The sequence below is a fragment of the Conger conger genome, chromosome 13 (assembly GCF_963514075.1).
Source record: "Conger conger chromosome 13, fConCon1.1, whole genome shotgun sequence".
NCBI classification, from domain to species: Eukaryota; Metazoa; Chordata; class Actinopteri; order Anguilliformes; family Congridae; genus Conger; species Conger conger.
The window spans coordinates 17273740-17301430 of NC_083772.1; the positions used below are offsets into that span (position 1 = coordinate 17273740).

Below are 27691 nucleotides of genomic sequence, written 5' to 3' on the forward strand. Positions count from 1 at the left end.
GCTCTGAACAAGTATTATTGCATAACTATACAGCAGAGAGTTCTGACCTTGCATTCTGTCCACAATCTTTTCTAAGGAAGTGTACACTTTTTTGGGGCATCAGGCAAGTCGGCCATACGTGCTCATATTCAATATTCTGCTCTTGTCACTTTGGGTTAGACCAGGGGCACATAACCAGGGGTGATCTATTTTGGGGTTTTATGCCAGCATCTGAAAATGTGGGTGAACCCCTCAAAAAGCCTGCGCACCTAGAGGTCCTTCAAGGTGTGACCTGGGGACCCCTGGCATAAATAAAGACTGCTTTAAACACAAGTTTGTTAAGTCACATGATCCTGACCACGCAGTGTTGGAGAATCTGCTCGTGGGTTGGGAATGGAAATGTCCCGCAGTAACCTACATGATCAGCGGGGGGTAGCGATGAGCTCGTATCTCCTGGGCAGGCTGGCGAAGCTGCTGAGCTCAGGGGTGGGGTCCAGGCTGTCTGGCCCTCCGGGGCAGGTAAAGGTGAAACGCTGGAGCAGGGCCACCAGGAAGAGGAAAAGCTCCATCCGAGCCAGAGATTCACCCACACAGCTGCGCTTACCTGCACAGGTAACACAACATAGAACTCTGCTTACCTGTGCAGGTAACACAACACAGAACTCTGCTTACCTGTGCAGCTAACACACACAACCCACCACTTTGCTCTTCTGCACAGGTAACACACAACACACAGCTCTGCTTACCTGTACAGGTAACACGTATAACACACTTGTAATCACATTACCTTATGTGTTCATACACAGCAAAATTTGTACATTTAAGCAGGCCGCAAAGTGATTACTTCCTTTAGTATAGAGTATATGCACATTTCTGGAAGTAGAAGCTGCAACATTTTATAGCTGTTGCTTTCCCAAAAAACACCAGGTCAAAATAGAGCAACACTGGGGTCAATTACATTTCACTTTCAGGAAATTAAATTCTCGGGTCAAATTTTTGCATATGAAATGCAATTAATTAATTGAAAAAAACACTAATATCACACAATTATAGTACACACACCAAGAGTTAGAGCACAATTATAGTACACACACCTGGAGTTATAGCACAGTTATAGTACACAGACCTGGAGTTATAGCACAGTTATAGTACACACCCATTACCTGCAGAGAAGACCATAAACGCCGGGCTCTTCTTGAAGTTTTCATTCTGATCCAGGAAGTGTCCTGGGTTAAAGGACAAAGGGGTCTCCCAGTGTTCATCATCCCTCAGCACAGAGTGCAACAGAGGAATGATCACTGTGTCCTGGAGGTCAGGGGTGAGGGGTCAATTGCCAACACAAGGTAGGAGATACAGCAAAGACAGTGCTGCAGATAGGAGATACTGTGCTGAAAAGACTAGCAGCAGGGCTAATATAAAACTCTTCACACACTGTACACACCAGGTATTGGTTTTGAAACTATGGAATGGTAGAATGACCAAATGTTGTGACACCCCCTCCCCCCGTACCTTTGGAATGGTGTAGCCTTTGAATGAGATGTCTTGAGTGGCATAACGAGGAAGGCTGAGAGGCACAATATCCAGGACTCGCTGCACCTCGTGGATCACCGCATCTGTGAAGGGGAGGGACTTCCTGTCCTCCATCAGTGGGAGCCTCTCTCTTCCAATCACATTGTCGATCTCCTGATGGACGCGTTCTGAGGAAAAATAAAACAATAGCAATAGCAAAAACATTTAGCTTAATGTATAAAACATTTAGTTCAATATTTAATCAAATGTTAAAGCTAAATGCATGAAACATTTTGTTAAATATTTAGCTAAATGTATTATATGTAGCTAAATGTTTCATACATTTACCTAAATACTTAGGTATGCACCGACAAATTATATTGTTTAAGGTCGCATTTGGCAACCCATGCATATTGTCACTTTGATTGCTTTGTTATTTTGCAATGGGAAAAAAACAACACAATTACAGAATTAAGCTAATTTCTTTATTTTCTTTCCCTGTTGAAATGAAGAAGTTAAAATAAGTAAGTTTTTGTAGGCATTTTTTTGGTTGACATTGAAGTTTGAGAATTGGGTATATGCACCATCACCATACGCCACACCTAATGAATGGCCTCAAAATATGGAAAAGTATATTTTCTGTGAGTTACAATGAAATATGACTGGTTGGTTATGTGTGACAGGTGGGATGGGTCATACGAACAGCTGACTGGAGCCCTACCTTGTATCTGAGGGTGCTTGATGAGCATCATGATAGCATAGCGTATGGTGGTGCTGGTAGTCTCTGTCCCAGCCAGAAACAGGTTGAGGACTGTTCCCACCAAGTTTTTGTAGGTAAACACATTCATGGGGATGTCCTTCTCCTGATTAGACCAACAGAAATACATACGTATTTTCAGCCTACGTAAAATGGCCCTGTAAGCATTTGTTACTTTGAGTTCAGGCTCAGCTCCTTTCCAGTATACTCGGTTGCAGTGAATTCATTGAAAATTCAATAAGTAAATAATTATATAAATAACATAATTATCATGGAGCTGTGTTTACTTATGTATTTATTTTTTGGGCAGTGATTGGGGGTACCTTGCTCAGCTTGATGAGGTAGCAGTCGATGTAGTCTCTGGGACAGTCGGGGCTCAACGTCTCCTGGTGTTTCTGGATCCTCTCTTTGACGAACGCCCTCAGCTTCTCAAACCCAGCGAAGACACGATGGTGCTCCCCGGGAAGGATGTCAAACATCCGTGGGAACAAGTTGTACAGCTGGGGGAATGCAACGGGGCACCTGTCAATCACCTGTAGGCCTCACTTACCGATACCCAGAATGCCTTATTCAGTAAATAATGCATGCCTACCAGAGGGTGACCATTTCCATTTTGATTTTAAAATGACAGAAGCCTATCAATAGAAATTTCATTTTAGTTTAACATTTAATTTGAAAAAATGTTCAACGAGGATTTTGTGAATCAGATTTACTGAATTAAAGTGGAATGAGCTTGACGACCCACGTCATACCACCCGGCCTACGGCATACCTGTCCCCACGGTTTGCTGATGAATTGCAAGGTCACTGAGATGGCCTTGAGGAGTTGCAGGAAGTTGTTGTCCTTGTAGTCAAAACGCTGGCCAAACACCAGAGAACAGACGACATTGGACACCGCCCGATTGAAGAAGAAGGTGTGGTCACAGGGTGCGGCTATGGGAGGGAGCAGGGGTCAGTTTGAGCAGTGGTCCCCAAACTCCAAACTGGAGTATCGCTATGTAACCCCAGTGTAACCCCAATCCCAAATGCCATAAAATCATTTTAACAAGCTGTTAATATTTCTTAATTAGATGCTTTTCATCTTGAAATTGATTATTTGCCTTAAACTACATAATGCCAGAAATAGCTTTGCAAGGGCATGAAAACTAAAATTAGCATGTTCACATTGTGCTTATTGCAAACTCTTGTTTGTCTTGTAATCATTTGCTTTCACTTTGAATTCTTCATCTTCATCTTTATAAAAGTTAGTTTTGGTGGCCAGGTATCAATACCAATTAGGAGCCTACTGATTCACTTCAGTCTTTCATTTGATCAGTTAAAAATAATTGACCACTTTGTACATAATTATTCTGCAAAATGTTTGCATTGTTTGCAGTATAGGGCAATAAGCACAATTTGAACATGTGGATTTTATTCTTTATGGTATGCATAGCTGTCTGACAAAATGTGTTTTAACAGGGTAAATAATCCCTCTAAACATAAAAAGCACTAAATTAAGAAAAGAGCTTGTTAAAATTATTGGATTTTGAACAAAAGCCAGCAGACACAGGGATACTCCAGGACCGAGTTTGGGAACCAATGAGGGAGAGCACCAGACCACACACACACATACACACACACTCACACACACACTCACACAAACACACACACACTCACAGTTTGTGCTTCTCAGGCTGTCGATCAGGTGCTTGCTCTCCTCTCTGATCCAGTCCTCCATTATCTTGCGGCCCATTCCAAAGTCTCTGAGCGTGCTGAGTGTGAAGCGCCGGAGCTGCCGCCATTGATCTCCATTACTGATCGTCAAACCTGAGAGAGAGAGAGAATTATCATTAATATTAATAATAATATTATTACATTGTATCATCTTGTAGTGTCGGGCGGCACAGATGGTGCAGTGGGTAGCACTGCCGCCTCACAGCAAGGAGGTCCTGGGTTCGAATCCCCGTCGGCTGCGGCCTCTCTGTGCGGAGTTTGCATGTTCTCCCCGTGTCTGCGTGGGTTTCCTCCGGGTACTCCGGTTTCCTCCCACAGTCCAAAGACATGCAGGTTAGGCTGATTGGAGAGTCTAAATTGCCCATAGGTATGAGTGTGTGAGTGAATGGTGTGTGTGCCCTGTGATGGACTGGCGACCTGTCCAGGGTGTATTCCTGCCTTTCGCCCAATGTATGCTGGGATAGGCTCCAGCCCCCCTGCGACCCTGTTCAGGATAAGCGGGTTAAGATAATGGATGGATGGATGGATCTTGTAGTGTCGGGGACTGGCACGACACAGGAGCGACTAAGGGTAATACCTTATAAGCGGACACGATAATGTGTTCGCCACAAAATCCTGGGAGGGAACAGGGGGAGAACAATACAGAGGGAGACTCCTCCCAGAACAGGAAGGGAAGCAGAAAATACCCCAGAGACAAACTCCGACCAAATAAGGGGTCAAGCCCAAAAAGGCTATATGAAAATAAAAGCGACCCTAAAAAACAGTGTGAAAAAACCCAACCAAAATAAGTGCTAGAGCAGGCGAGCACTGACAACCCCAGACCGGGGACCAAAATAAAAGTACAACCTAGTACAAAACACTAGGCACACAAAATAAAGAACCTTGAGACGCAGCTCAGGAAAAATACAAATACCGGGGACACCCACAAGCTCACATGAGCTAGAAATAAAACAGACCTATAGGAAGGCGTCCAAAGTGCACACAGCACTAACAAACCGAACGCCTTCCTTACCTTTTCTTTTCTTTTCTTTTGAAAATGAAAGAAACCCGAACCAGCACGATACCTGACTCACTAACACACTGAGTCTACCGCGTGCTTACCAGCTTGGTACAAGAGAGAACAGTTGACACCAAAGCGCCGACCGATTGCCAGCGAGTGCTTTAAATACCCTCAGGAGGTAGGCTTCCCTGGCACTGAGGGCCAGGTGAAAATAATAAACCCCTGGCCACAACCGGTACTATCTCCCAACCCTGATACATCTGTGTTCAAGGTTAATATTGACTAGTTTCTTATATTGCTACATTGTAAACTAAATGTCTCTCTAGGCCTGTGTTTGCATGTTTGTGTCTATTAGCATGTGCATATGGGGAAGCGTTGTTACAATTTTTTTCCCTTTTCTTTTTCATTTTTCATATGCATGTGTGTGTGATTTCTTGCATTTATCTGTGAGTACGTGTAAGCATGCGAGTCCCTGTGTGTATGTGTGCGTGAGTGCCTGCGCACATGTGTGTGCTTACCGTGTCCTTGTACGATCTTTTGCAGTAATGGCATGGGAACTCGGCCAGTGAACTCCTCTCCCTGGTCGATGAGAGCCTCCTTCACGGTCTTAAACCCGACCAGAACCACGGTCCGCTGGAGCCCCAGGTTCAGGGTGAGAACTGGGCCGTAGGTCTCACTCAGCTGAGGGGAGGAAAGGGGGTCATTCTTTACAATGTACATGAATTCAGTGGTGGTAGGTGAGCTGAAAATGTGGGTAGGCCAAACCATTCCTTTAAACTGGTCATTAATCCAAACCTGTTTTCATTATTTTTCCTTGATTAAAAAGCATGCCGATGATCACAGGCATTTACATTTTAGTGCACAATGACCCAATAACTGAGAACTGAGAGTTTATTTATTATAACCAAAATGTGGCACTGACAAAATGACATAAAGTCCCAAGACATAAGGACAATTTATTCTGTTTTGCGAAAGACGCTTCTTTGAATTGGTCGGTTAGGATTAGGATTTTGACAGGTGATCGAACAAGGTCAAAAGTATTTCAAATATTTACTCAACCAAAAATGCATGTTTTACCTACTTGTGGACAGTTGATGTTCTCATATGGACACCCGCACGCCGCATTCTCACCTTCACAAAAGTCTTGAATGGCTCTTTTTTGTCCACTTGGAGCAAGTTGCCCAACACAGGCAGACCGGTGGGACCTGGGGGCAGATGGATGCCTTTTTTGCCCCTCCACCTGAAGTACGTCAGCAGAACCACCATCAAGCCCACCAGAACCAGAGTGCTCTGAAACTCCATTTCCCAGCAAAGCCAACCAAAAGCCCTGTGTTCTGTTAGCAAAGTAGTTGACTGACGGTCTTGCGCTGTCTTGGTTAAGCGGCCACTAGCTTTGATCTATTTATGTGTGCCTTCCCGCCAGCTAAAGCTAATGCTAATCTGTACCTACTCTGTTTACAGAACTGTGTGTGGAGATGACTGGCTGTCTCTACCCGTAGTCTCACAGCATTTATAATCCTCTCATACCCACTTTCCCCCAGTAGATAAGGAAATTGGCACATGTTTCAGCTTTAGAGGACATAGGTAAACCACATAACTTCCGATACACAGTGCACTCTCCCTCACAGCTGATGTCTCCAGCCAATAGAATGACAGTAGATCAATTATTTCGTTATAACTGGTAGGTCATCATATTTCTGCTTTCATTTTCAATCACAGATACACTGAAATAGTCTTGTTTGTCTGTTTGTGTTTTTTGTGCATTTAGAAATAGTGGTGGTTTGTAAACAGATGGGTTTTTTTTGCAGGTAACTTACTCACTGGGGCCAGAATTGTGGCACAGATTGTCGTCCAACAATGTTTTGCAATTCCTAATCATGCATCAAACTATGCATTATTGAATACAGTGAGTGCATTCTGTATTTATTGATTTGAATAGATGCTAATTATAATATCACGCTCAGTAGTATGTTGTGGGTAGCAGAAAGTAACACTGAATTTAAAGGGTGAAACACAGAAGAATCATTAGCGCCATCCTGAGTTGCTGGAGGTATGAATTTGATGAGGGACAGAAGACACACAGTCAATCTGAGAGAATTGCAGATGTGTGCGTGTGTGTGTGTATATATAGGGGTGCAGGGAGTTGTCAGTGTGTGAAGCATGTTGTTAAAATAGACCATCTGTAGTTTATCACCCTGTTTTGAACACACACTCACCTACAGCCCTTTTACCTACATAAAAAACTGGCAGCTGCAAATCATTACTGTAATGGAATCAAAGCCAAAAACAGCACATAAACACTAGAGTGCTACTGAGATACCGTGGTGATGCTGGGAGTCACCGTGACGGTGCGCTTCAGGTCCTGTCTCACCTCTGTGCTTATTCAGGGGGTTGGGGGGGGGGGGGGGGGGGGGTTGGAGTCCTGGACTTAGTCCTGGAGGGCTGCAGTGTCTGCAGGTTTGAAAAGTTCCACTTTTAACTCATCTGTCCATAGAACATTATCATCCAGGTCCCTTTTTTGCAATTGTGAGATTAGCATCGATGTTTCTCTTGATTAGTACTGGTTTCCACATTGCTACACTCTCATTAATCCCCTCTTTGCCCAGTCTGTTTGATATCGTAGCTTCAGGAACACTGATATTATCTGAGGCTAAAACCTGCAGGTTTTTGGATGTTCTTCTGGGATCCTTTTTGACTGTATGCACATAAACGAAAGCTGCACTTCACACAAAACTTACCCCCACCTCGGCCAACAGAACTATTCACATGCCCAAAATGGTAACTAAATCACCACTGACAGTGTCACATGGGCCATATTCCAATCACATTCTACAACTACAGAAAAAAGAAACACAAATTATGGAGAGGCCTATTCTGGTATTGGGGCCAAAAAATGGTTTATTATTGCACTAAGCCAGAATTTGCACATTTGGAAATGTACTGCAAATTGATTATGCATATTTCTTAGGAACGTTTGTATATGTATTGTAGTCTATGAGATAGAAAGAGAAAGAAAGTGAGATTAATCCAAATCTGTGCCCGAATTAAAATTCAATTTGAAAATGAAATCAAGAATAGAACTTAAGTTTAACAGTCAAAAAAAAAAAAAAAAGATTTGAACCACATTTGCAGCAATACAGTAGTTACTTATTGGTCTGTTAAAATGTTTTATTTAATTTTGTTAAATAAAGTTATTTACAACATATGAATGACACACAAACTGGATGTTGAAGAATATGTGTGAGGCAATATGAGACCATTATGAATCAATTATGAAGACCAAAATTCCAGGCAGCTAATAACACCTAACAACCCCCCCCCCCCCCCCTAATGCTTTTCCCTGTAGATGTTATTGCAAATTTCCACCTCAAGGGGGCAGCATTAATCAGTATTTTGGTGTCCTTCAGAAAAAAAGGGGGGTGGGGGGATCAAATTTCAAATGAATGCATTGCTTTTTCTTTCTTTTTGAATGCAAGTCTTTTCTTTCGACTTTCTTGTTCCCTGTTTGAGACTTTTGACTACACCTCACTCAGGAGGGTTGTGTTTTGCTGAATGCATGGGAATGCAGAACAGGGAAGGGGTGTGTGTGTGTGTGTGTGTGTGTGTGGTGGGGTATTAATTAGTCCTAGTCCCATTACCACTTAACCCTTTATGGTGTGAGATCACAAATATATTATGAAAATGTTCTTGCCTGAACATTCTAATACTGATGTAACAATCACTACTGGTAATTGAAAGAAATGGCATTATAGAACATTCTAGAACACCGACTTAGAATTTTGGGTTTACACTGTACATTCTTTAGGCTGCAGATTCCTCAAGGAATCGTTATTTTGCTCCAATATTGAGAGCATTTTCCTGTTCATATGGACGTAGACTTTGCGGACTGCAGGACTGTTGCAAGCTTTTTAAAGGCATACCTGACCCAGGTCCAGCTCTGAAGCAGTGGCTTACCAGCTCACCTCCTGCAGTCTCTCAGCACTCGCTTCACCTGTCTTTACCTGCACAGGTAAAGCACACCTAAGACTACAAGTGTGTCCAAATACTCTGAATTACAGTCATCCCTCTCTCCCTCCTTCCCTCACTTCCATCTCTCCTTAATTCATCATTTCACCAATGTAAAGTGACAGCTGATCGACAGGGTTGGGAGTTGAGGTGTCTGACAAACTCCTGTCTGTCTGTGGGATGAAGAGCATTAGCATTAGTTTCCGAGAGCAGAATATCCGTACTCCCCGGGGGCAGAAGACATTCCCGATCCTTGCTGATGCCAGCTACGTGGGAATAGTTTTCCAGGTTCAGCCAGTTCTGCAGGATTTTAAGAGGAAGCTCCAAATAAAGTCAGATGATTCCATCTGATAATGTCTCTCTGCTTTAACGCATCCTCCACCCAACATCCCCAAACTCCTAATAATAAAAAGGTTGTGACTGTATTGCCTGTTTCTCTCCTTATGGACACCCCTCTCTTGTTGTCTCTCTCTTTTCTCTTCACCCCATTACTCTGTGTGTGTGTGTGTGTGTGTGTGTGTGTGTGCGCGCAGTGCGAGGCCCAGGGTCCCGGTCTCTCCTTTTGAAAAGAAGGGTGATACAAAGGGGTCTTTCTCATGCTCACTCCATCTCCATTAAGGACCCTGGGAACTCCACCGCAGCCCAGCGTGCTCTTAAAGGGCCAGCGTCGCACACACCAGACCATCCCCCCAAAAAACAGCACCCCACTTCACGCTGCGCCCTGCTAAACTGGCGCGGGAAAGCAGAATGCTGAGGCACCGTTTATTTGTTTTGTTTCTGTTGGTGCATAATGGAATTACCCCCCTCTCTTTCTCTGCTTCTACAATCTTTTATAGTTTTATATGGTGATATACAGTTTATCTGTGTGTATATATAGTAAGTAAACTGTGAAGATTATCTTCTTATATTGACTGATTGAGTGGGTGATCTCTCTCTTTCTGGGTGTGCGTGTCTATGTAACCACTTGGCTGTTTTTCTTTTAGTACGGTTGTATTTGTTTGTTTATTAGCATAATGTGATATGATATGCTATAGTAATTGTTTGTTTATTAGCATAATTAGCACAGGAAGTGTCGTATAGAAAGCAAATTCATGTCCAAATAAAGGGGGTTATAAACTTGTAAAGGTTTTCTCTGTCTCCCCCCTCGCTTTCTCCATTGGTGTCACTCTGGTTTTCTGGCTGCAGCACCCTGTCTCAGCATGTACGATCCCACAGGGCTTATTTCAGCACACACAAGCCTAAACAACACTGCAAGTGATTTCGTTCAGGCTTCTACTTCATCCAGTGTTCCTGCTAAGGCACTTCAGGTTCTGTTGTCAGATTGCCTCATAACTCTTACTACAGGTTGTGAACTGGCATCTTTATTATTATTTTTTTTGCAATAACTTTTCTGTGCGCACTTTGCAAGCGAATCTGTGTGAAAGAGTCTGTTAAACGACTTAACCTTTGCCAATTCGTGTATGCATGTGCATGTTTGCGCAGACGTGTGCGTGCGTGCGTGCGTGTGTGCGCATACAGACAGACAGACAGACAGACAGAGAGGGAATTTAAATTACTTTCCAAACATTTACCAATTCAGTGATGCAGGATGTGTTTATGAACTACTTAAAAAGTCAGTAACGACGCGACACACTGAAGAATGTTGAATCCGTTTAAAAGAATAAACATTTTCTCTCGTGCCTGACTGAGAGAGCGCTGCTGTTGCGGCGACATTTCAGAAAAGATTAGGGGGCCACAGAACGAACACACTTTCTACTTTGTTGTTGACTTTTCCCCCCATTTTTTCCCCCATTTGGACCTTTGTCAATGGCAAAAAACATTTGACGAATCTGCTGTCAAAACGTCACCATGCCAACTTATTTGAAAGCCTACAGTTGAAATAACTGCATGTTGTTGAACCCCATTCTTAAACTCATTTATATAACTTTCATATATATATATATATATATATATATATATATATATATATATATATATATATATAATATGTATAATTATTATTATTAATTTTATTTTACATTTTATAATGGCGACTTCGCGTTTTAGTTGCACACAACATACAATCAAGTGTGTCATTCGATGCCAATTTAAGTATCAGCATAAACGTGTAGAAATAACAACAGTACGGAAAGTAAACATTGGCAGAAATGTAAAATGTAAAAAATAACTAAATGTATGACTAATATAAAATCGTAACGCCAAATATGTTTTTGTCTCCTGGGAGAGTGAAACAGAGAAACGGGGGAGGGCGTGAGAGAGAGGGGAGAGGGGGAGGAGGGAACGATAGAATAGAAAGAGTTTAGTTAAAGAATCTGGGTCTTGTTTGAAGGGGAAGAAAAAGCAAGGGAGTAGGGACACGGTCCTTAGATGAGAGAATAGATAAGGGAGAAAAGAGGAGGAAAGCAGAAAACTGTGGGAAGGCGGGAACATACTTTGTTTTACTCCATTTCTGGAAAAAAAGACTTTTACACTTTTAACGGCTTTTTACTAAAGTTGGTAAAAGAATGGATTAACTTCTAACTCGGTGGAATACAACCTGCACTTGCTTCTCAAAAACAGATGGGAGATTTCTATTGGAACAACGTATAAAACAGGTTGCCTTTCTTAATTTGGTTGAGTTGACAACATAGGTCCTGATTTCGTTCGAATTCGCACATTTCAAATAGCCATAAAAGGAAAAAACAAGAAGAGTATAAACTTCTACCTGTACAATTGCCTGATCGACATCATTTGAACGGGTAACCGTAAACCTCTCTCTACCCAACTTTTTTTGTTTGAGTTTTTTTCGTGGGTCTGACAGAGCCTTCTTGGGAAGATGAGGTGATGAGGACATTTTCCGCGCAAAGTTTCGAGAAGATCAAGAGACGAGCAAATAATTATAATCGAACTGTGGGATCACCGCGTAGAGAGACGATGAGGACCGCCTGCGCGGGGACGCTGCTCTTCACTGTTTTCCTCCCGATGCTGGTGAACTCGGACACTTATTTTGGTAAGCTTTTGACACATTGTCGTGCCAAAGTACAATAGTGTCGCTTTTATTATCTTTCTTTTTCCTTTTTTTCCTTTTTCAATGTCCCAGTTCATAGCCTATCTAAACAAATGCACGGGTGGAAAATAACGTATAAAGCTGATGCCAAAATGACCGGTTGTTTTTAAACTTGTAAAATTAGCGCAACCTTGTTTTCAGTGGAAACAAAAACCACAATTACAGAGGAAACTAATTTCATGGGGCACGAAGGGTACCCCCATGGAGTAAGATCCATGTGAGTAAACCCGTGCAAGGATTAGAGGCGGGGGGTCGGGGTGGAGGTGGAGGCATTCAATGGATGGAGACGCGAGCGCTGTATGCATTATCCGCGGTGTACAATGCCCATTACAGAACAGGGACCCTATTCCCACCAATAAAGTTCCCACCGAAAAACACAGCATCTGAAAACACCCTGACAACCGTGAAGATTGACAAAAATATTAGCATCCTGTGACAAAAACTTATTCATTATTTCCCTTGTTCCTTTTGCTTTCAATTTGTGCGCCAATTATTTAAAATATAATAGTATATGAATATAGATTAGGCATTGACAACACTGGAACAATGTCAATATCAATATGCAATATGATAACAGTCAAAGGTAGTCAAGTGCATCTGACATTGAACCGAGAATATTGAAATGCCTTAGACTACTTTAAATGTTCTTTCATTATAAGGCAGGTGAGGATATCGTTATTTTCTTTCATTCTAAGACACGGAAGGACACAGGAAACATTTACGGCTGCAGGTACCGAATTAAGCTTTTAATTAGCTAGCGCTGTGGGGACAAGGACGCACCGCTTGATTTATGCACTATTGCTAAGATCGCTGTGTGCGGGAGGATTTGGGCTCTTGTGTGATAATGTATGGGACAAGGGAACGGCGTAAACATGTCATGTGATGTCTTGAGATCCTTCGGCACAGTCCGTCAGATCTCAACGGGCGATCCTTCAGAATGATGTGGTTCCTGCAGTCCGAAATGATTAATCACTATCATTCGCTACATGGGAACAGCAAATCTGTCTCCACCAAAGAGAGAGAGAGAGAGAGAGAGAGAGAGAGAGAGAGAGAGAGAGAGAGAGTGTGCACGTTTCTGGGGAAAAAAGAAAAGAAAACAACTTTTCCGGAAGCCTTTCTCGACAAGGGGAATTGTTTAATAGGAATAGAACAACAGAAGTATATTGTGCGAATTAGACTCCTTTTAACCTACACTTCAGAGGCCCTTATCGTGGTGAGATTAGCAATGAAAAGCGACGCTGTTTAAATTCTGATAGTGGCGTGCTTTGCCAGGGCAGAGGGATGGGGTGCGGGGTGGCGGGGGTGTTGTGTTGAAGTGACTCAGAACTACCGCTGATTCAGACAGGAGAAATGATGGATAGTTTCAGGCGCACTAGTGGGGGGAGGAAGGGGGGAGAGAAAGAGACAGGGGAATGCCAGTGCATTATCAATGTGTGGAATGGCATGAAAAGGAATGTATGAGAGAGACAGAGAGAGAGAGAGAGAGAGACAGACAGACAGAGAGAAGAGTGAGTGATGGGGGTGAGGAGAAAAGTGAAGGATGCAGGGCGGACTGTAGCCTAGTGGTCAAGGTACATGACTGGGATGGTTAAATCCCCAGTGTAGTCACGATAAGATCCGCACAACTGCTCCTTAACCCCACATTGCTCCATGGAGGATTGTCCCCTGCTTAGTCTAATCAAGTGTAAGCCGCTTTGGATAAAAGCATCTTCTTAATGTAAGGAGGGATATAATGTATATATGATATAATGTACAATGATATTTTCAATTGGATTAGAATTACTTTGGTATTTGCTATTTTCTTTTGCATGTTCCTTCCTTTAGACAAATCAGATGTATAAGTAAGTATTGCATCCTAGCTTTGAACAAGGCACCTAACCTGCATACGCTCTTGATAAGAGTAACTGATGAAAGGCTAAACATTTTTATGTAAAGAGTATGAGAGAAAGACTATGAGAACAAGATAAAAGGGGAATAAGACAGAATAGACGAAGGAGGGAAGAAGGGGGGGAAGTAGCAGGAAAGGAAATCAAATTCCTGTACTACACACACAAGCACACACCCAAACATGCACACATATGCATTTAGCGTGCAGTTGGTAGTTATTTTAACAGTGACAGTTTTTGTTGTTTTGGCTCTGTACTCCAGCACATTGGATGTAAAGTTAAACAATGAAAATGAGGTTGAAGTGCGTAAGCTCTAATTTGTTGGTATTTACATCCATATGGGGTGAACTGGGTAGGAAGTGCAAGCCTTTATACACAGTTCCTCTATTTTTAGGGGGAAAAGTAATTGGACAGTAGGCTGCTCAGCTGTTGACCAGCTGTGTGTCATTGCAGTATTTGGTCCGTGAACAGGAAATCTAACAAAAGGTCAAGAGTTGATTCTAGATGTGTCTTTCTTGTGAATGAATTAATGATGCAATGACACACAGCTGGCCCAGGAACAGTTTAGCAGGCAATTTACTAATTACAAATGACCCTTGCTGCCCTTAGGTGAGGGAACTGTATAGAAATTGGTTCACCCAATACAGATCCTCAAATTAATACTGACAGTCCGCACTGTAACCTCATATTAATTTATTCATTTCTAATCCAATGTGCTTGAGTAAAGACTCAAAGCAAATATTGAAGGCTAAATCAACTGTCATGTATACAAACTCCTAACGATTTAATAGTAATTATGTGGTGCACACACAAACCCGAACACACACAAAAATGATGCACACACATACACACACACGGAGGTGCCTTTGAACTTTGTAATCCTGGACATTTGTAGCTATTTTTGAATACCAGTGCACTTTAGCATGGTGCAACTGAACTCAAACACTCAAGCATGAAAAAGGGAAATGAGTTCAATCTTTTTCGGAAGTGACAGTAGGCCATGGTTGTGAAAGGGATCACCAGAGATAAGACTTCAAAACTGGAACAGCGTGCCTCCTCAGTATTTAGAGCTGGATCACATAACATTGTGTGTGTGTGTGTGTGTGTGTGTGTGTGTGAGAGAGAGAAAAAGAGAGAGTCTTTTGTGCTTCCTTCAGTTGGAATGTTGCATATGTCAAAGGCTCTTATTTCGAAGTCCAAACAAAATGTTTTCAGCAAAATCAAAAAGTAGATTTACTATTAACTGACTGAGTGCATCTGTTGCATTCATTCATTGTATTGATTCCCCCGTGTAAGACATAAAACTGGGCGTGGCCGTATAGATGTGTGAATGCGCATGTTTGAGTACATGCTGTCCTGCAGTCCTGGTCGCCATGACAGCTTGATAAAAAGGAGTTACTCTGCAGGGGTCAGAGGTGACAGGTCAGAGGTTCGCCTTTAAAACAGACAGGGGCAGTGGGCTGACAAGCCTGAGAAAATCTCCCAGGATCTGTGAGGGGAAGTGAGGCAGGCGGGACTAAAGTATTCCTGTCTTGTTTGCCTTCTTTACGTTAGCATGTTGAATGAGAGTAGGGTTAGGGTTACATGCGTATATTTGAACTTTGATACTACTCAAGCTCTTTGTCTCTAATTTTAAAGCCCATGATTAGGGAAAAAATAAACAATCATTTTCATTCCCAAAGTTGATGGAAAGAAAGTGCATTTGTGATATATATTGTTTGGACTCACACTGTATTTTTTATAGTTAGATGTAATAAATTCCCTGGAGGTAGTTTGTCTGATTAGTGAAGTGTTTCTGAACTGAGTGACCTCATTCAAACCCAGCAAGAAAGAAAGAGGGAGAATGAGAGAAGGGGGTGTTTAGAAAAGAGAGATATTTATCAAGCACTGTGATGAACTGTTGCAGGGGGAAGACATAACAATATGTGATGCTGGCTGTCTCTGGCTGACTCCGTTACACAAATCTCTGTTGTTGAGCCTCACATGCAGAGGGCTTTCTGAGTGTGTCTGTGCATGTGTGTGTACATGTGTGTGTGTTTTTCTCTTTCATGTTGTTGTGTACAAAGCCCTGGCAGACAGGGCAGAGAGGCAACCCAAAAGGGGGTGGTGTTTTGGATGGAGTTCAGAGAGATAAAGAGGGAGGGAGGGAGAGAAAGAGAGGGAAAGAGGCTGAAAGCCTGTGTGGGTCCAGTGACACAGTTCAGAAAGACTGCCGCGGTACGTTATAAAGGCAGGCCTGATGCGGGCCTTGTTTATGCCCTTCAGCTCCAAGCCCCTCTCTCTCTGTGCTACATTATCCACCCGACTCACCCCAAAAATGTGCCTCTGATACAGACATTTCTGAATACCCAGTACTCATGGACGTACAATAGAGGCATGTCATCCAGCAGACACAACCTCACATGCACTCCCTTTTTCTATCTCTCTCTCACTCTCTCCATCTCTATCGCTCCAACTCTATCTCTCTGTCTAGAGCACAGGTCTTAAACTCCGGTCCTGGAGGGCTGCTGTGCTTTCTGGTTTTTGTGATTTCCTTTCTCTCAGCAGCCAATTCAGGGCAACTATCTATGCAATCATTTTCCAAATGGCTAGATCAAACACTTGTTTTTCAACAAACTGCATGTGTATTATTTCTATTTAGAAGTGATGATGTGAGTAAACACTTAGACAGGGAGTGACAAAAAAAAGCATTTGAGGAGGCCAAAAATATGATATCCGATTAGACCTGTTCAGTTATTAGATGGCTGGGTTGCATGACCAGGTATCGGATGTGCATCAGATATAGGGCTCGTACAAACACAAATGTGTCGACAATATCCAGTTCCACGTGATGACTTGCTGAACCTGCTCAGATAGGTGTGAGATATGTGTAAAGAATCAGATTTGGGTCACTTCCTGCCTGTGTAAATAGTTGGCATTTATATAGCGCCTTTACCCAAAGCGTACAATTGATGCTTCTCATTTGCCCATTCATACACACACTCACACACCAACAGTGATTGGCTGCCATGCAAGGCACCAACCAGCTCGTCAGGAGCATTTAGGGGTTAGGTGTCTTGCTCAGGGACACTTTGACACACCTAGTGCGGGATCGAACCGGCAACCCTGTGACTGCCAGACGACTGCTCTCTCCGCCTGAGCTAAAGTCTCCTCTGCTCTTTGGATCCAGGGCTGCGGTTCGTGCAGAGCCCGGAGAACGTGACGTCGTCGCTGGGGAAGCCAGTGCGGCTGCAGTGCAGACTGCAGGGGGACCTGGCGGAGATCGACCCTCCAGACGTGGTTTGGCAGAAAGACCAGGAGCCCCTGGATCTGGCCAACACAGACCAGATGCAGGTCCCCATTAGTGAGGACAGCTGGATGAGCATCAGCAACCTCTGGTGGGCCACCTGTCCGTCCGCCCGTCTGTCTGTATGTCTGTCCGCCCGTCTGTATGTCTGTCCGTCTGTTTGTCTGCCTGTGTGTCTGTCTTAGGGCATCAGCATCTTCAAGTGTGCTGCCCATCTATCTGTCCATCTGTCTGTCTGTTTCTCTGTTTATGTGTCGTATGGCATCAGCAGATGTGCCATCTGTCTGTGTTATGGGCCAGGGGTGCTACTCTGTTACACTGTCTATGTGTGCTGTAACATTATCAAAGTGTTAATATCTGTGTATGTTGTTACACTATCATAGTGTTAACATGTGTGTGTGTGTGTGTGTGTGTGTGTGTGTGTGTGTGAGCAGGATTGAGGAGGTCCAGCTGTCAGATATGGGGGCGTACCGGTGTGTGGTGGTGTTTGGAGGGCAGGAGACCGTATCACTGGAGGGAAGCATTCAGCTAGAAGGTGAGGTTGCATGTGTGTGTGTGTGCGTGTATGTGTGTGTGTGCGTAGTGCGGCAATGTGTGCGCATGAATGTGTGTGTGTGTGTGTGTGTGTGTGTATGTATCAAGTTACTGTCACACACAAACTTCCCCACTGGCAGGGCACACTGCTCAGGTTGAGCGGTGTGTTTATCGCTCCACAGTTCTGCTGAAGCCTCTCTGAAGCAGGCCTATAATTACACGTCTGTACACATCAGCCTTTGTGTGGTTTCTATGTGAGAGTTTGTGTGCATGTATGTTGCTGTGGCGGTTGTGTGTTCCTACCACTAAAGTGTACCTACTGCTTAGTTTACTTAAAAGCGAGACAGCATCTAGCACCTTATCAAGTCTGGTCTTGAAAGCCTCTCAGAGTTCCCACCTCCACTATATGACCTGACAAACTATTCCACCTAGTGACAACTCTCTGTGTTTCATTTTCTTGTGTCTCAGGTCTTCCCCATTTCTCCGTGGAGCCCCAGGACCGGTCGGTCGAAGCCAACACTAGCCTGAGTCTGCACTGTGTGGCCCATGGGCCTCCAGAACCGGTCCGGGTCATCTGGCTGCAGGACGGGGCTCCCCTCAACACCCTGGAGGATCCAGTTTCCTTGTCACCTTCTACACTTCACCTCACAGGTACTGGACTCATATCAGCATCAGTCACTGTACTGATATCAACATCACAGTCTGCACTCATATAAAGATCACAGTCTCCGCATGGATATCAGCATCACATTCACTGCACTGATATCAGCACTACAGTAAATGTACTGATATCAATGTTGCAGTCTCTGCATGGATATCAACATCACAGTCACTGCACTGATATCAACACCATAGTAACTGTACTGATATAAACATTGCAGTCACTGCACTGATATGAACATCACAGTCACTGCACTGATATTAGCATCACAGACACTGGACCAATATCATCATCACAGTCACTGCACTGATATCATTATGACAAACGGTAGACTGATAATCAAGATCACAGAGACTGGACTGATATCAACATCTCAGACACTGGACTGATATCAACATCTCAGACACTGCATTGATATCAACATCACAGTCACTGCACTGATATCAATGTCACATTCACTTCACTGATATCAACACACAGTCTCACCACTGATCTCACTTCCAGGCTAAACATTAGAGGTAAAATTATTATGCACCTCAAAGGCAGTGTTCCCCCCTCCCCCATTCCAGTTCATCCCATGGATTCTGCTAAATCCTTTTCAGCAACTTTTACACCCACACCTGAACCCATAGTGTGAAATGTCTTGGATCAGGCTGCTTGTAAGGCACCTTCTGTGCCTTCACACTGGCTGAAGTGCTGGATTCACATACTCATCCACTTCTCTAAAAATAACCTCCGAGCAAGGCACCTGTACAAACAGATTTTCATTTTGTTTCATTTAACAGCAGTGCTGAATTACATTATTACCTGCTGCTTGTGAACCATAACTCTTCAGATGGTGGTAAAATCACTACCACAGATCCCTGGGAATGATCAATTATCATTATCAATAAAAACAGAAAACAATCAACCAAAACAGTCCAGTCATGGAAAAGAAGAATCTTGTTCTGAATATTGGCGAACATCAATTTTTCTTTCAACCCTTTAGGTGTAAGATCACAAGGATGTGGTTAGAATGTTGAACATGACATTCCAGTCATTTGGCAGATGCTCTTATTCAGAGTGACATACAATAAAGTGCGAAGGGAAGTACAAAATCACAACTGGTAATTGAAAGCAATGGTGTTCTAAAACACTGACTTAGAACTTAAAAAAAAAAAAAGAACATCCCGAAAAAACCCGCTCTTCAAAGGGTTAACATTGTAGCTGCTGGAAACTCTGCTGGTGTCCAAAGGGTTACAGTTATTTCTAATAATTATTTGCCTCAGTTCTCTTGAAGAATATCTCCCTCTCATCCTCTCATCTGTTAACAAATGTGAGGCCTGTACACTGAGCTGCATCCTCTAACCCAAGTCTCTAAGGGTGAGCAGTGAGCGGAAAGCTGTTTATTAGCTTCCCTCCATTTCGGACACCCCACACCGCACAGTGTGATAGAGTTTATTTTCCCTGTTCACACTCGCTGATTAAAGGTGACTCAGTCTCACCTTTGCCTCTTTCAGCAGGTTTAAGGAGCAGATCTAACGTCCAGGTGTTCCTCACAAGTGCCTGTAACTTCCCAGAGTTCCTTCCCTTTTTCAGCAGTGACTGTGAGAGAATCGCTGCTTCGTAAGGCAACGTTTTATGGGAAACTCCCAGGAATCTTGCAGGGTAGTTCTTCACATTTTTGCTGGCATCTGAAATACATTTGAAATGTGGGATAGGGATGATTTGAGAGCCACACAGGTAAAAAGCTGGAAATGTAAACAGGTGCACCAGCATGCAGGTAGAGAGTGTGAGGCTTTCTGATGGGCGGGGGAAGTCTTTTAATTAGATGCTTTAATTTAATTAGTCCTTTAATTAGATGCATTTAGAACATTGTACAGTTGCTGATTACCTATTTAGAATGAGAAGCTACATAAATACAATATAAACAGGTTTTATAAATACATAATAAACATCCAGTTTAGAATGAAAAGTTTTATAAATACTGTATAAACAGCCTGTTTAGAATGAGAAGCTTAATAAATATTGTATAAACACCCTGTTTAGAGTGATAATCTTTCTATATACTGTATAAGCAACCTGTCTAAAGTGAGAAGTTTTACAAAGACATTCTAAACATCCGCTTTAGAGTGAGACGTTTTATAAAAGATTGTAAACATTTAGTTTAGGGTGAGAAGTTTTATAAATGCATTATAAACATCCAGTTTAGAGTGAGAGGCTTTATAAATACTGTATAAACACCCTGTTTAGAGCGAGAACCTTTACAAATGCTGTATAAACACCCTGTTTAGAATGAGTAGTTTTATAAATACTGTATAAACACCCTGTTTAGAGTGATACGTCTTATAAATACGGTATATAAAGGGCAGGGTGGAGATTTTTGGGGTGGGTAGGGATGGGGGTAAGGTGGGGCGTGCACAGCCTCTTGCATATTTCATCTGACTGGGCTGCAGCTGCTGTGGCCGGAGGCTAGGAGGCCAGCAGAAAGGAAGGGACCTGAGTCACCAACTCTGCTTCTAATCGCCATTAACCAGCTCTACTCAGGGGCTAGGAATGTTCCAGAGAGACGGAGAGAGGGAGAGACAGAAAGAGAGAGAGATAGAGAGAGAGTGAGCTACATAGAGAGAGGTTTGTTGTTGTTTGTCATTCATGCAACACAAGTGTACCTGTAATGCAAGTTAGGCACACTTTAAATTGAGAGGTACAGAGGGAGAGACAGGGAGAGAGAGAAAGGGACAGACAAAGAGAGAAATTATGGGTAGCAGGCCCAGGAGTCACCCAAAATCCCCTGTGGAGACTGATGGTGGAAGTGAAAGTGGCGGGAAGGAAGCAGGACTGGCGGAAAGGAGGGGGTGGGGGTGTAATGTGTGTTATGTGGGGTCAGTCACCCCCTCCCTCTCTCTCTCATTGGTCCCAAGCCTTGGAGGTCTCACCCCTGGCCTGAGTGCTGGGCAGGGCCAACCCCCAAAAACAAAGACGCCCAAAGACTGTGGGCACAGCAAAACTGGCAAAGAGGCGCTATGGGGAGCACACAATCAGATGTGTTTCCCTCTCTTTGTGTGTGTTCGTCACTATGTGTGTTCATCACTGTGTGCATGTGTGAGTGTGTGTTAATCACTGAGTGTGCGCATGTGTAACGGCGTGTGTGTGAGTGTGTAATGATGTATGTGTGTATTATATGTGTGTATAAATGTGTATGTGTGTGTGCTTTTTGTGTGTTCATCACTGTGTGTGTATATGTGTGTGCTTTTAGCATGTTAATCACTGTGTGTGTGTGTGTGTATGTGCACCGCGCACGCCTCGTCAGCAGCGGTCCTGAAAGCAGAAGCAGGAATGTACCGCTCAGCTTTTTTCTGAACCAGACTGGAATCTGTATTTAAGAAACCCAACCACTTCCTGCTTCGGGCTCTTTCGCATTGACTATCAAACAAACCCTCTTCAGCAATATTCATCAATATGTCTACGAGGATTTTTTTTTACCTCGGCCCCAAAGCCGTAACTTCTGCCGCCACACATTCATAAGCGTGCAGATATGTGTTTATAATGCGCAAATCTGCTGAGTGCGGTTTCCTGCAGAATCAGCACATTTACACAAAGTCTGATGTGTTTTGCAGAGTTGTGTTTTTTAATCAGTCTCCGTTCTCTCCCTCTCTTTAGGACTCAACAGAACCAGCACCTTTTCCTGTGAGGCACACAACCGCAAGGGCGTGGCCACGTCAGCCTCAGGCATGGTGACAGGTAGGGATGAACGACAGGGCGAGAAGGTCACTGAGGTGATCTCAGGAAGGGCCATACGAGCTGCCGACAGCTTCCTCTTACAGGGCCCTTGGGTTCCTATGGGAGCTGCTCATTGGCGCATGAAGCCACTTCACAGAGGCAGCCATGTTTGACGATGGGGCATTCGGCACCAGATGTGCAAGTACACTGTGGTCTGAAATCTTCTTCTGTGGGGCTCTGGAGAGTAATTGGTGTGAAATTTTGGAAGGAAAATAGGACTGGCCAAACAAACTTTTTAACTCATAGTTTAAAGGTAAATTCATAGGTTAGAATGGACTTCATGAAAAAGAAAATGAGCTTTTTGGCACTAGATCTAATACCGCTGGTATCCACTGGAGTTTTCAAGCTTCAGGGGGAGTATAAATCCCTGGTCCCCTGGATGAAATACACTGATTGTGACCCATATTGCAGTGGTACTGTGTTGCAGTGGTCAGGGAACAGGTTTTGTATCAGAGGTGCTGCAGTTGCACCCCTGATAACAGAACTGAACCTCAGTTTCTTCAATAAATATCTACCTGTATAAATACGCTGCATGCAAAAAAGCAAGCTCTCTTTATTGCTCTTGATAGTTTGGAAGAAAACATATTTTAACAGACAATAATTGAGCAAATAAATGATAAAGCACATGAAAACATAATATATATTTCTCTCTTCCTATGCTCAGTCATCCCCTCCACACCTAAGAAGATCCAGGCAGTTGAAGTGAGCAACTCCAGCCTACATATCAGCTGGCAGCCCGGCTTCGGAGGACTGTATCCCATCATGCTGTGCTCTGTCCAGGTAAGATAAGCGCATTACATTACATTACATTACAAGGCATTTAGCAGATGCTCTTTTCCAGAGCGATGTACAATGAAGTCCAGATTGAACGCAGGAACAAGTGTGAAGAGGACCCTAGAGGACAGTACGGTTCCAAGTCCTAGCGTGACCATACAGATACAAGCGGAACCCATGAAGAATACATCAACTTACAAACTAGCATACCATGGTTGGCAGCTAGAATACCCTGAGTACAACAATACAAGAGCTAATACAAAAAATCACAACAGTATCTATATATAACAATATAAGTGCCATTATAGTCTATGGCATATACATGGAAACACCTTCAGAAAAACACCATTAGAAACAACAATTAGGGAAAAAAAGCAACACAGGCCTGGATTCAATCAACATTTGCACTTAATTCGTACTTAACAAATACATAAGTCCAGTTAATTTATTCTCAAACACTGAAATCATGAAATTAACTTGCCAAACTCGCTGTCTGCAAAGAAAAGAATAATGCCTGCCTTTACAAGTCAAAGTCGAAGGACAAGACAAATATTGATTGAATAGCAGCAGTAGGACACAGGCTTGTGTGTGTGGGGGTGGGGGGGTGGGGGATAGCAGTGAGACAATGAGGCAAATCTCTTTATAAAAGAAAGACTGGCTGTTAAAAGGGAATGATTTTTGCATTCACCTTCCCCTCCCATCCTCCGGCCCTTTCTTTCTCTGGTCCTGGGCCTGTGTGGAGGAAGATCAGGTTTCAGTCTGGGGAGCTGGCCTCTCAAGCTCTTAACACTGCCACGCCTCTCTCTCTCTCTCTCTCTCTCTCTCTGTCTTTCTTTCTCTCTCTGCATTCATTTTAGGTCTATTCAGTGATACTTTATGGCAGAGCTCTCTCTATTGCACGTGCTCACTCTCTTTATGCTCCTCTCTTTCTCCCCCTCTCTCTCTGTCTTTGCTACATGTGAACCGGTAGGGGTGCATTCTCATACAGCAAACCTCCAGAAAGCATCTGTTTCTGATGAATCCTCCTCCCCACCCCTTACATGCGCCCCTAAAACTGTACCCCACACTGTTGCCCTCTACACTCTCAGGCAGGAAACAGCGAGCGTGCATTTTTAATATCACCAACAAGGGAAACCTGAGTGGAGATTTAGGAGATTTACATTTTGTAGCTGACTCTGAGAGACTCGGTCCCGATATTTAACATTAAAAACAGAGAACTGCTAATTTCATAGCCTTACATGCCCGTAATATAAAAGTAGAAGTTGTATATATGTTTACATTTTTGTTGCTGACTCAAAAGGCTACTCTAATCACTAAAAGAATCTTTACTTGTCCACTTCCCTTCCAGTAAATGATCAACTGCAGTGGTGATGAGCTGCAATACAGATAGGCATGGACAAAAATACACTTAAAATGTCCTTTGTTCAAAATATTAGTTTATAAATACATCTATAAGCTACAATCAGAATGGTGAACGCTGCTTTGCAGGTGGCATAAAAGAATAAACAATGCAAAAAAGTAGGATATTAAATACTTACATTATGTGCAAATTAATTTTGAAAACGCAACAAAACACTGCCAGCACAACCGTTTACCCAGATAGCACATACATGTGGAAATCAATAGGAAACAGTAAAATGTTCGGTGTTAAATAATCTTAGACAGGGTACATTTGACTGTGACAGACAGCATGTGGTCCGAGCTAGACTCGCACACACTCTGCGCGAGAGGAATTAACACTGAACACTGTGCAGTCCTGCCAGGAAAGGAGAGGGAAAGAGACATCTGCGGAAGGAAAAAAAGGAAAAACGAGGAGCAGAATTCCTAAACAGACAGGGGAAGTCCCGCAGCAGGTAGTTGGGAGTTGGGAAGTGAGACAGGCCTGCGGAATGTCTTTGAGGGGGTGACTCAGGGCTGATCTGTGGTCGGTTATTAAGCGGCATGTTTACCGTTTGGCCGCGAAGGCACTGACTCACCGGTGACTGGCCTCACACGCACGAGCCGGACCGCATTCCTCCTGAACCGCAGCCTCTGTGACACAGCGCAGGGTGGGCTAAACCAGCCCCCCTGGCCCCCGTCCCTCTGCCCGAGCCCCTGTCTCCTCCACACACCACCCTCTCCCCGTAACGCTCCAGGAATGACCCACCACATGCCCGTCACATTTCCCTAACCAAGTCATAAAAGGGAACACAACAGGAAATACGCCTTTTTACTCATTCAGTTAATGCTGAGCTCTTTTAGCAAACTGTTAATGCACATGTTTCTTTTAGCAGTTAATGCACACACCACAACGAGTTCATGCAAATGCTCTAGTTCTTATAAGATCTTAACCGCACACACACGCACACGCGCACACACACACACACACACACACACACACAGACACACATACACACACACACACAGACACACACATACACACACACACACACACACACACAGACACACACATACACACACACATAGTTCATTGTTGAAGCTTTCTCTGATAAGGCTGGCACTTCTTTTGTGCATGGTGGATCTGCGTTATGCGATGCGTTCCATTGGAGTCATGGGCCTTTTGCAAGTGGAGCTTTTCCACAGGCCAGCGGAGAGACCGGTTGACAGAGGACACGCAGGGCAGACATATAATTACAGGGGTTAAGGGAAGAAAAGTAGTTAAGGGAAATGTGATCATTCACTGTCAGTTTCACTTCTGCCTCTTTCATCTTAATTCAGTCTAATTCAGTTGCGCATTATCAGATTGTGTCCATATAGCCATCGCCGGCTGACAAATACTATTCGACAAATTCAAAGAGAACAGCTGCAATATAAAGAGATAAAGAAAAATAAATAATGAAAGATACCATTGGTTAAATAATAAACACTTAAAGATAAACAATGATAACATCTAATAATAATGATATTAATGAAGATGAAGCTCAATATTAACAGACTCTTGGGAATTGAAAACTATACCATCTCTCTTGCCCACTCACACTCTGTCATTTTCTTCCTCTTGGTGACAGTAATCTGGATGTGTTTGAGAGAAAAGGGAAAGATATCTCACAGAAGAGAAGTGTGACAAATCATGTCTCTCTTTCTGAAACAGAAATGGAGGAGAAGAGGAGGAGAGGGACTTATAGCACATTACAAAACAAAACAAAAAAGTGGACGTTCTTTACAGACCTGTGTCAAATATGTATTTGAAATATTTTAAATGGACATTAACGACTTAAAATGGGAAAAACAGTTCTGCAGATCGCTGAGAACTTTCAGTCATTTGAACAATATTTGTGTTCTTTAACATTGGTGAAAAGAAGTTAATTCAGAGCAAAAATGTTATTGGAGTTTAAAGAGTATTTAAAGTAATTATTGATCCCATGTCTTTCTCAGACAAAAGAAGTTTGCATTTGCACCTGTGATTTTCACTGTTACACAGGATCTCATGGTGATTCTTCTCCACTAAGGCACGCAGTGGCAAGTCATTGTTGACTATATTAATATGAATCTGTATTGTAATGTTTCAGGCCACGCCCACACATGATGACCTCAGCCCAATAACCGATCACCTGATCCACGAGCAGAACGTGACGGTCCCGCCTAGCAGTCACCTGATCTCGGACCTGAAACCCTTCAGCTCCTATCGCGTCAGAGTGGCCTGCCGCAGCAGCCAGGGCGCCTCCTCCTGGTCACCCTGGGTAACGCTGCAGACTGCTGAAGGAGGTAGGCTGCCTAGCAACCATCGGCCACCCAATGGGAACGAAGCTACTGTGTCTGTGACTGTGATGAGAACAAAAGAACAAAAAAATGAAAAAAAGGGTTTCCCGAATGCCTAGAACCGCCAATAACCTCTTTAAATGCCTCTTACGATCACTCTTAAAATAACATGGGTTTCCTGAACACATTCGTAATTAAACTGTTTCTTTAGTTCACTGTCAAGTTACTACAGTCCTGGAGGGCAGCAGTGTCTGCAGGTTTAACTCCAGTCCTGGAGGGCAGCAGTGTCTGCAGGCTTAACTCCAGTCCTGGAGGGCCGCAGCGTTTGCAGGTTTTTGTGTAGAAAGGACCTGAAAGCAGGACTCAAACATCTCTGACTCAGTTTGGTTTTTACCTTTTTTGCTCTGTATGATGGTGAGATACACTCCCAAACGTTTGGCGCACAGCCTTGTCTGTTTCTCACTATGTTAGGCTTCTCCTTTCTCAGCCTTGGGTTGGCTCAAACACAGGAGTGCGCATGGTCCCGGCTCTCCCTTGAGTGAATGAGGGGAGACTCTGAGACAGAAAGACAGATGTCAGGGGTAGTGGAGGGGGAGAGAGAGGGAAGAGGAAATTAAGAGCAAATTCTCAGCAAATGTGCTGGCAGAGCTGCCCGTAACCCCAAGGCCGGTTCTCCGCCAAATTAAGGATGAGGCGGTGGAGACGGCAGCCAGTTTCCATGCCGACTCACACTTTCCATAACCTGGGATCGAGACACGTTATTGGAGAGGGGACAGCCTGTAGCGTAGTGGCTAAGGTATGCGACTGGGACCTGGAAGATCGGTGGTTCAAGCCCCAGTGTAGCCCTTGAGCAAAGCCCTTAACCCCACATTGCTCCAGAGGGGAATTGTCCCCTGCTTAGTGTAATCAACTGTAAGTCGCTTTGGATAAACGCCACAGTAAATAACTGTAATGTAATGTAACTAGAAGGTGAAGTAAGACTGGGAACAGGTGAAGGAAGTGGAGTAGTTCAAGAAGTAAGCAGAGGAATTCCCCCTCCTCCACACGTTTTCTGAAAACATGCATTTCAAAATCTTTATCTTTA

General features: G+C 43.4%; 2 protein-coding genes across 2 annotated transcripts in view; one reads left to right on the plus strand and one right to left on the minus strand.

Moving 5' to 3' along the window:
• Window positions 1-401: 401 nt before the first annotated feature.
• LOC133107804 (cytochrome P450 2C20-like) lies at window positions 402-6259 on the minus strand. Its single transcript, XM_061217003.1, has 9 exons — window positions 6089-6259; window positions 5476-5638; window positions 3901-4050; window positions 3017-3177; window positions 2569-2745; window positions 2210-2351; window positions 1489-1676; window positions 1143-1284; window positions 402-583 (listed from the first exon to the last, which is right to left on the minus strand). The coding sequence occupies exons 1-9, from the start codon at window positions 6257-6259 to the stop codon at window positions 402-404; spliced, it is 1476 nt and encodes a 491-aa protein (XP_061072987.1).
• Window positions 6260-11298: 5039 nt separating this feature from the next.
• Window positions 11299-27691, plus strand: part of LOC133108465 (tyrosine-protein kinase receptor UFO-like) — a 34618-nt gene continuing 18225 nt past the window's right edge. The window contains exons 1-7 of the mRNA XM_061218006.1: window positions 11299-11951; window positions 17064-17271; window positions 17615-17715; window positions 18183-18365; window positions 22015-22095; window positions 22799-22914; window positions 26418-26613. Of these exons, the coding sequence (XP_061073990.1) occupies window positions 11786-11951; window positions 17064-17271; window positions 17615-17715; window positions 18183-18365; window positions 22015-22095; window positions 22799-22914; window positions 26418-26613 (1051 nt within the window). The 5' untranslated portion in view covers window positions 11299-11785. The remainder of the gene's footprint in view (window positions 11952-17063; window positions 17272-17614; window positions 17716-18182; window positions 18366-22014; window positions 22096-22798; window positions 22915-26417; window positions 26614-27691) is intronic.

Bases quoted from the DNA above. Each gene is read 5' to 3' on its own strand.
- LOC133107804 (XM_061217003.1), bottom strand. From the start codon at position 6,259: ATGGAGTTTCAGAGCACTCTGGTTCTGGTGGGCTTGATGGTGGTTCTG. The intron at 5,639-6,088 runs GTGAGAATGCGG...TCCTCCCCTCAG, and splicing joins CATTCAAGACTTTTGTGAAG to CTGAGTGAGACCTACGGCCC. The intron at 1,677-2,209 runs GTAGGGCTCCAG...ATTTTTCCTCAG, and splicing joins CAAGCACCCTCAGATACAAG to AACGCGTCCATCAGGAGATC.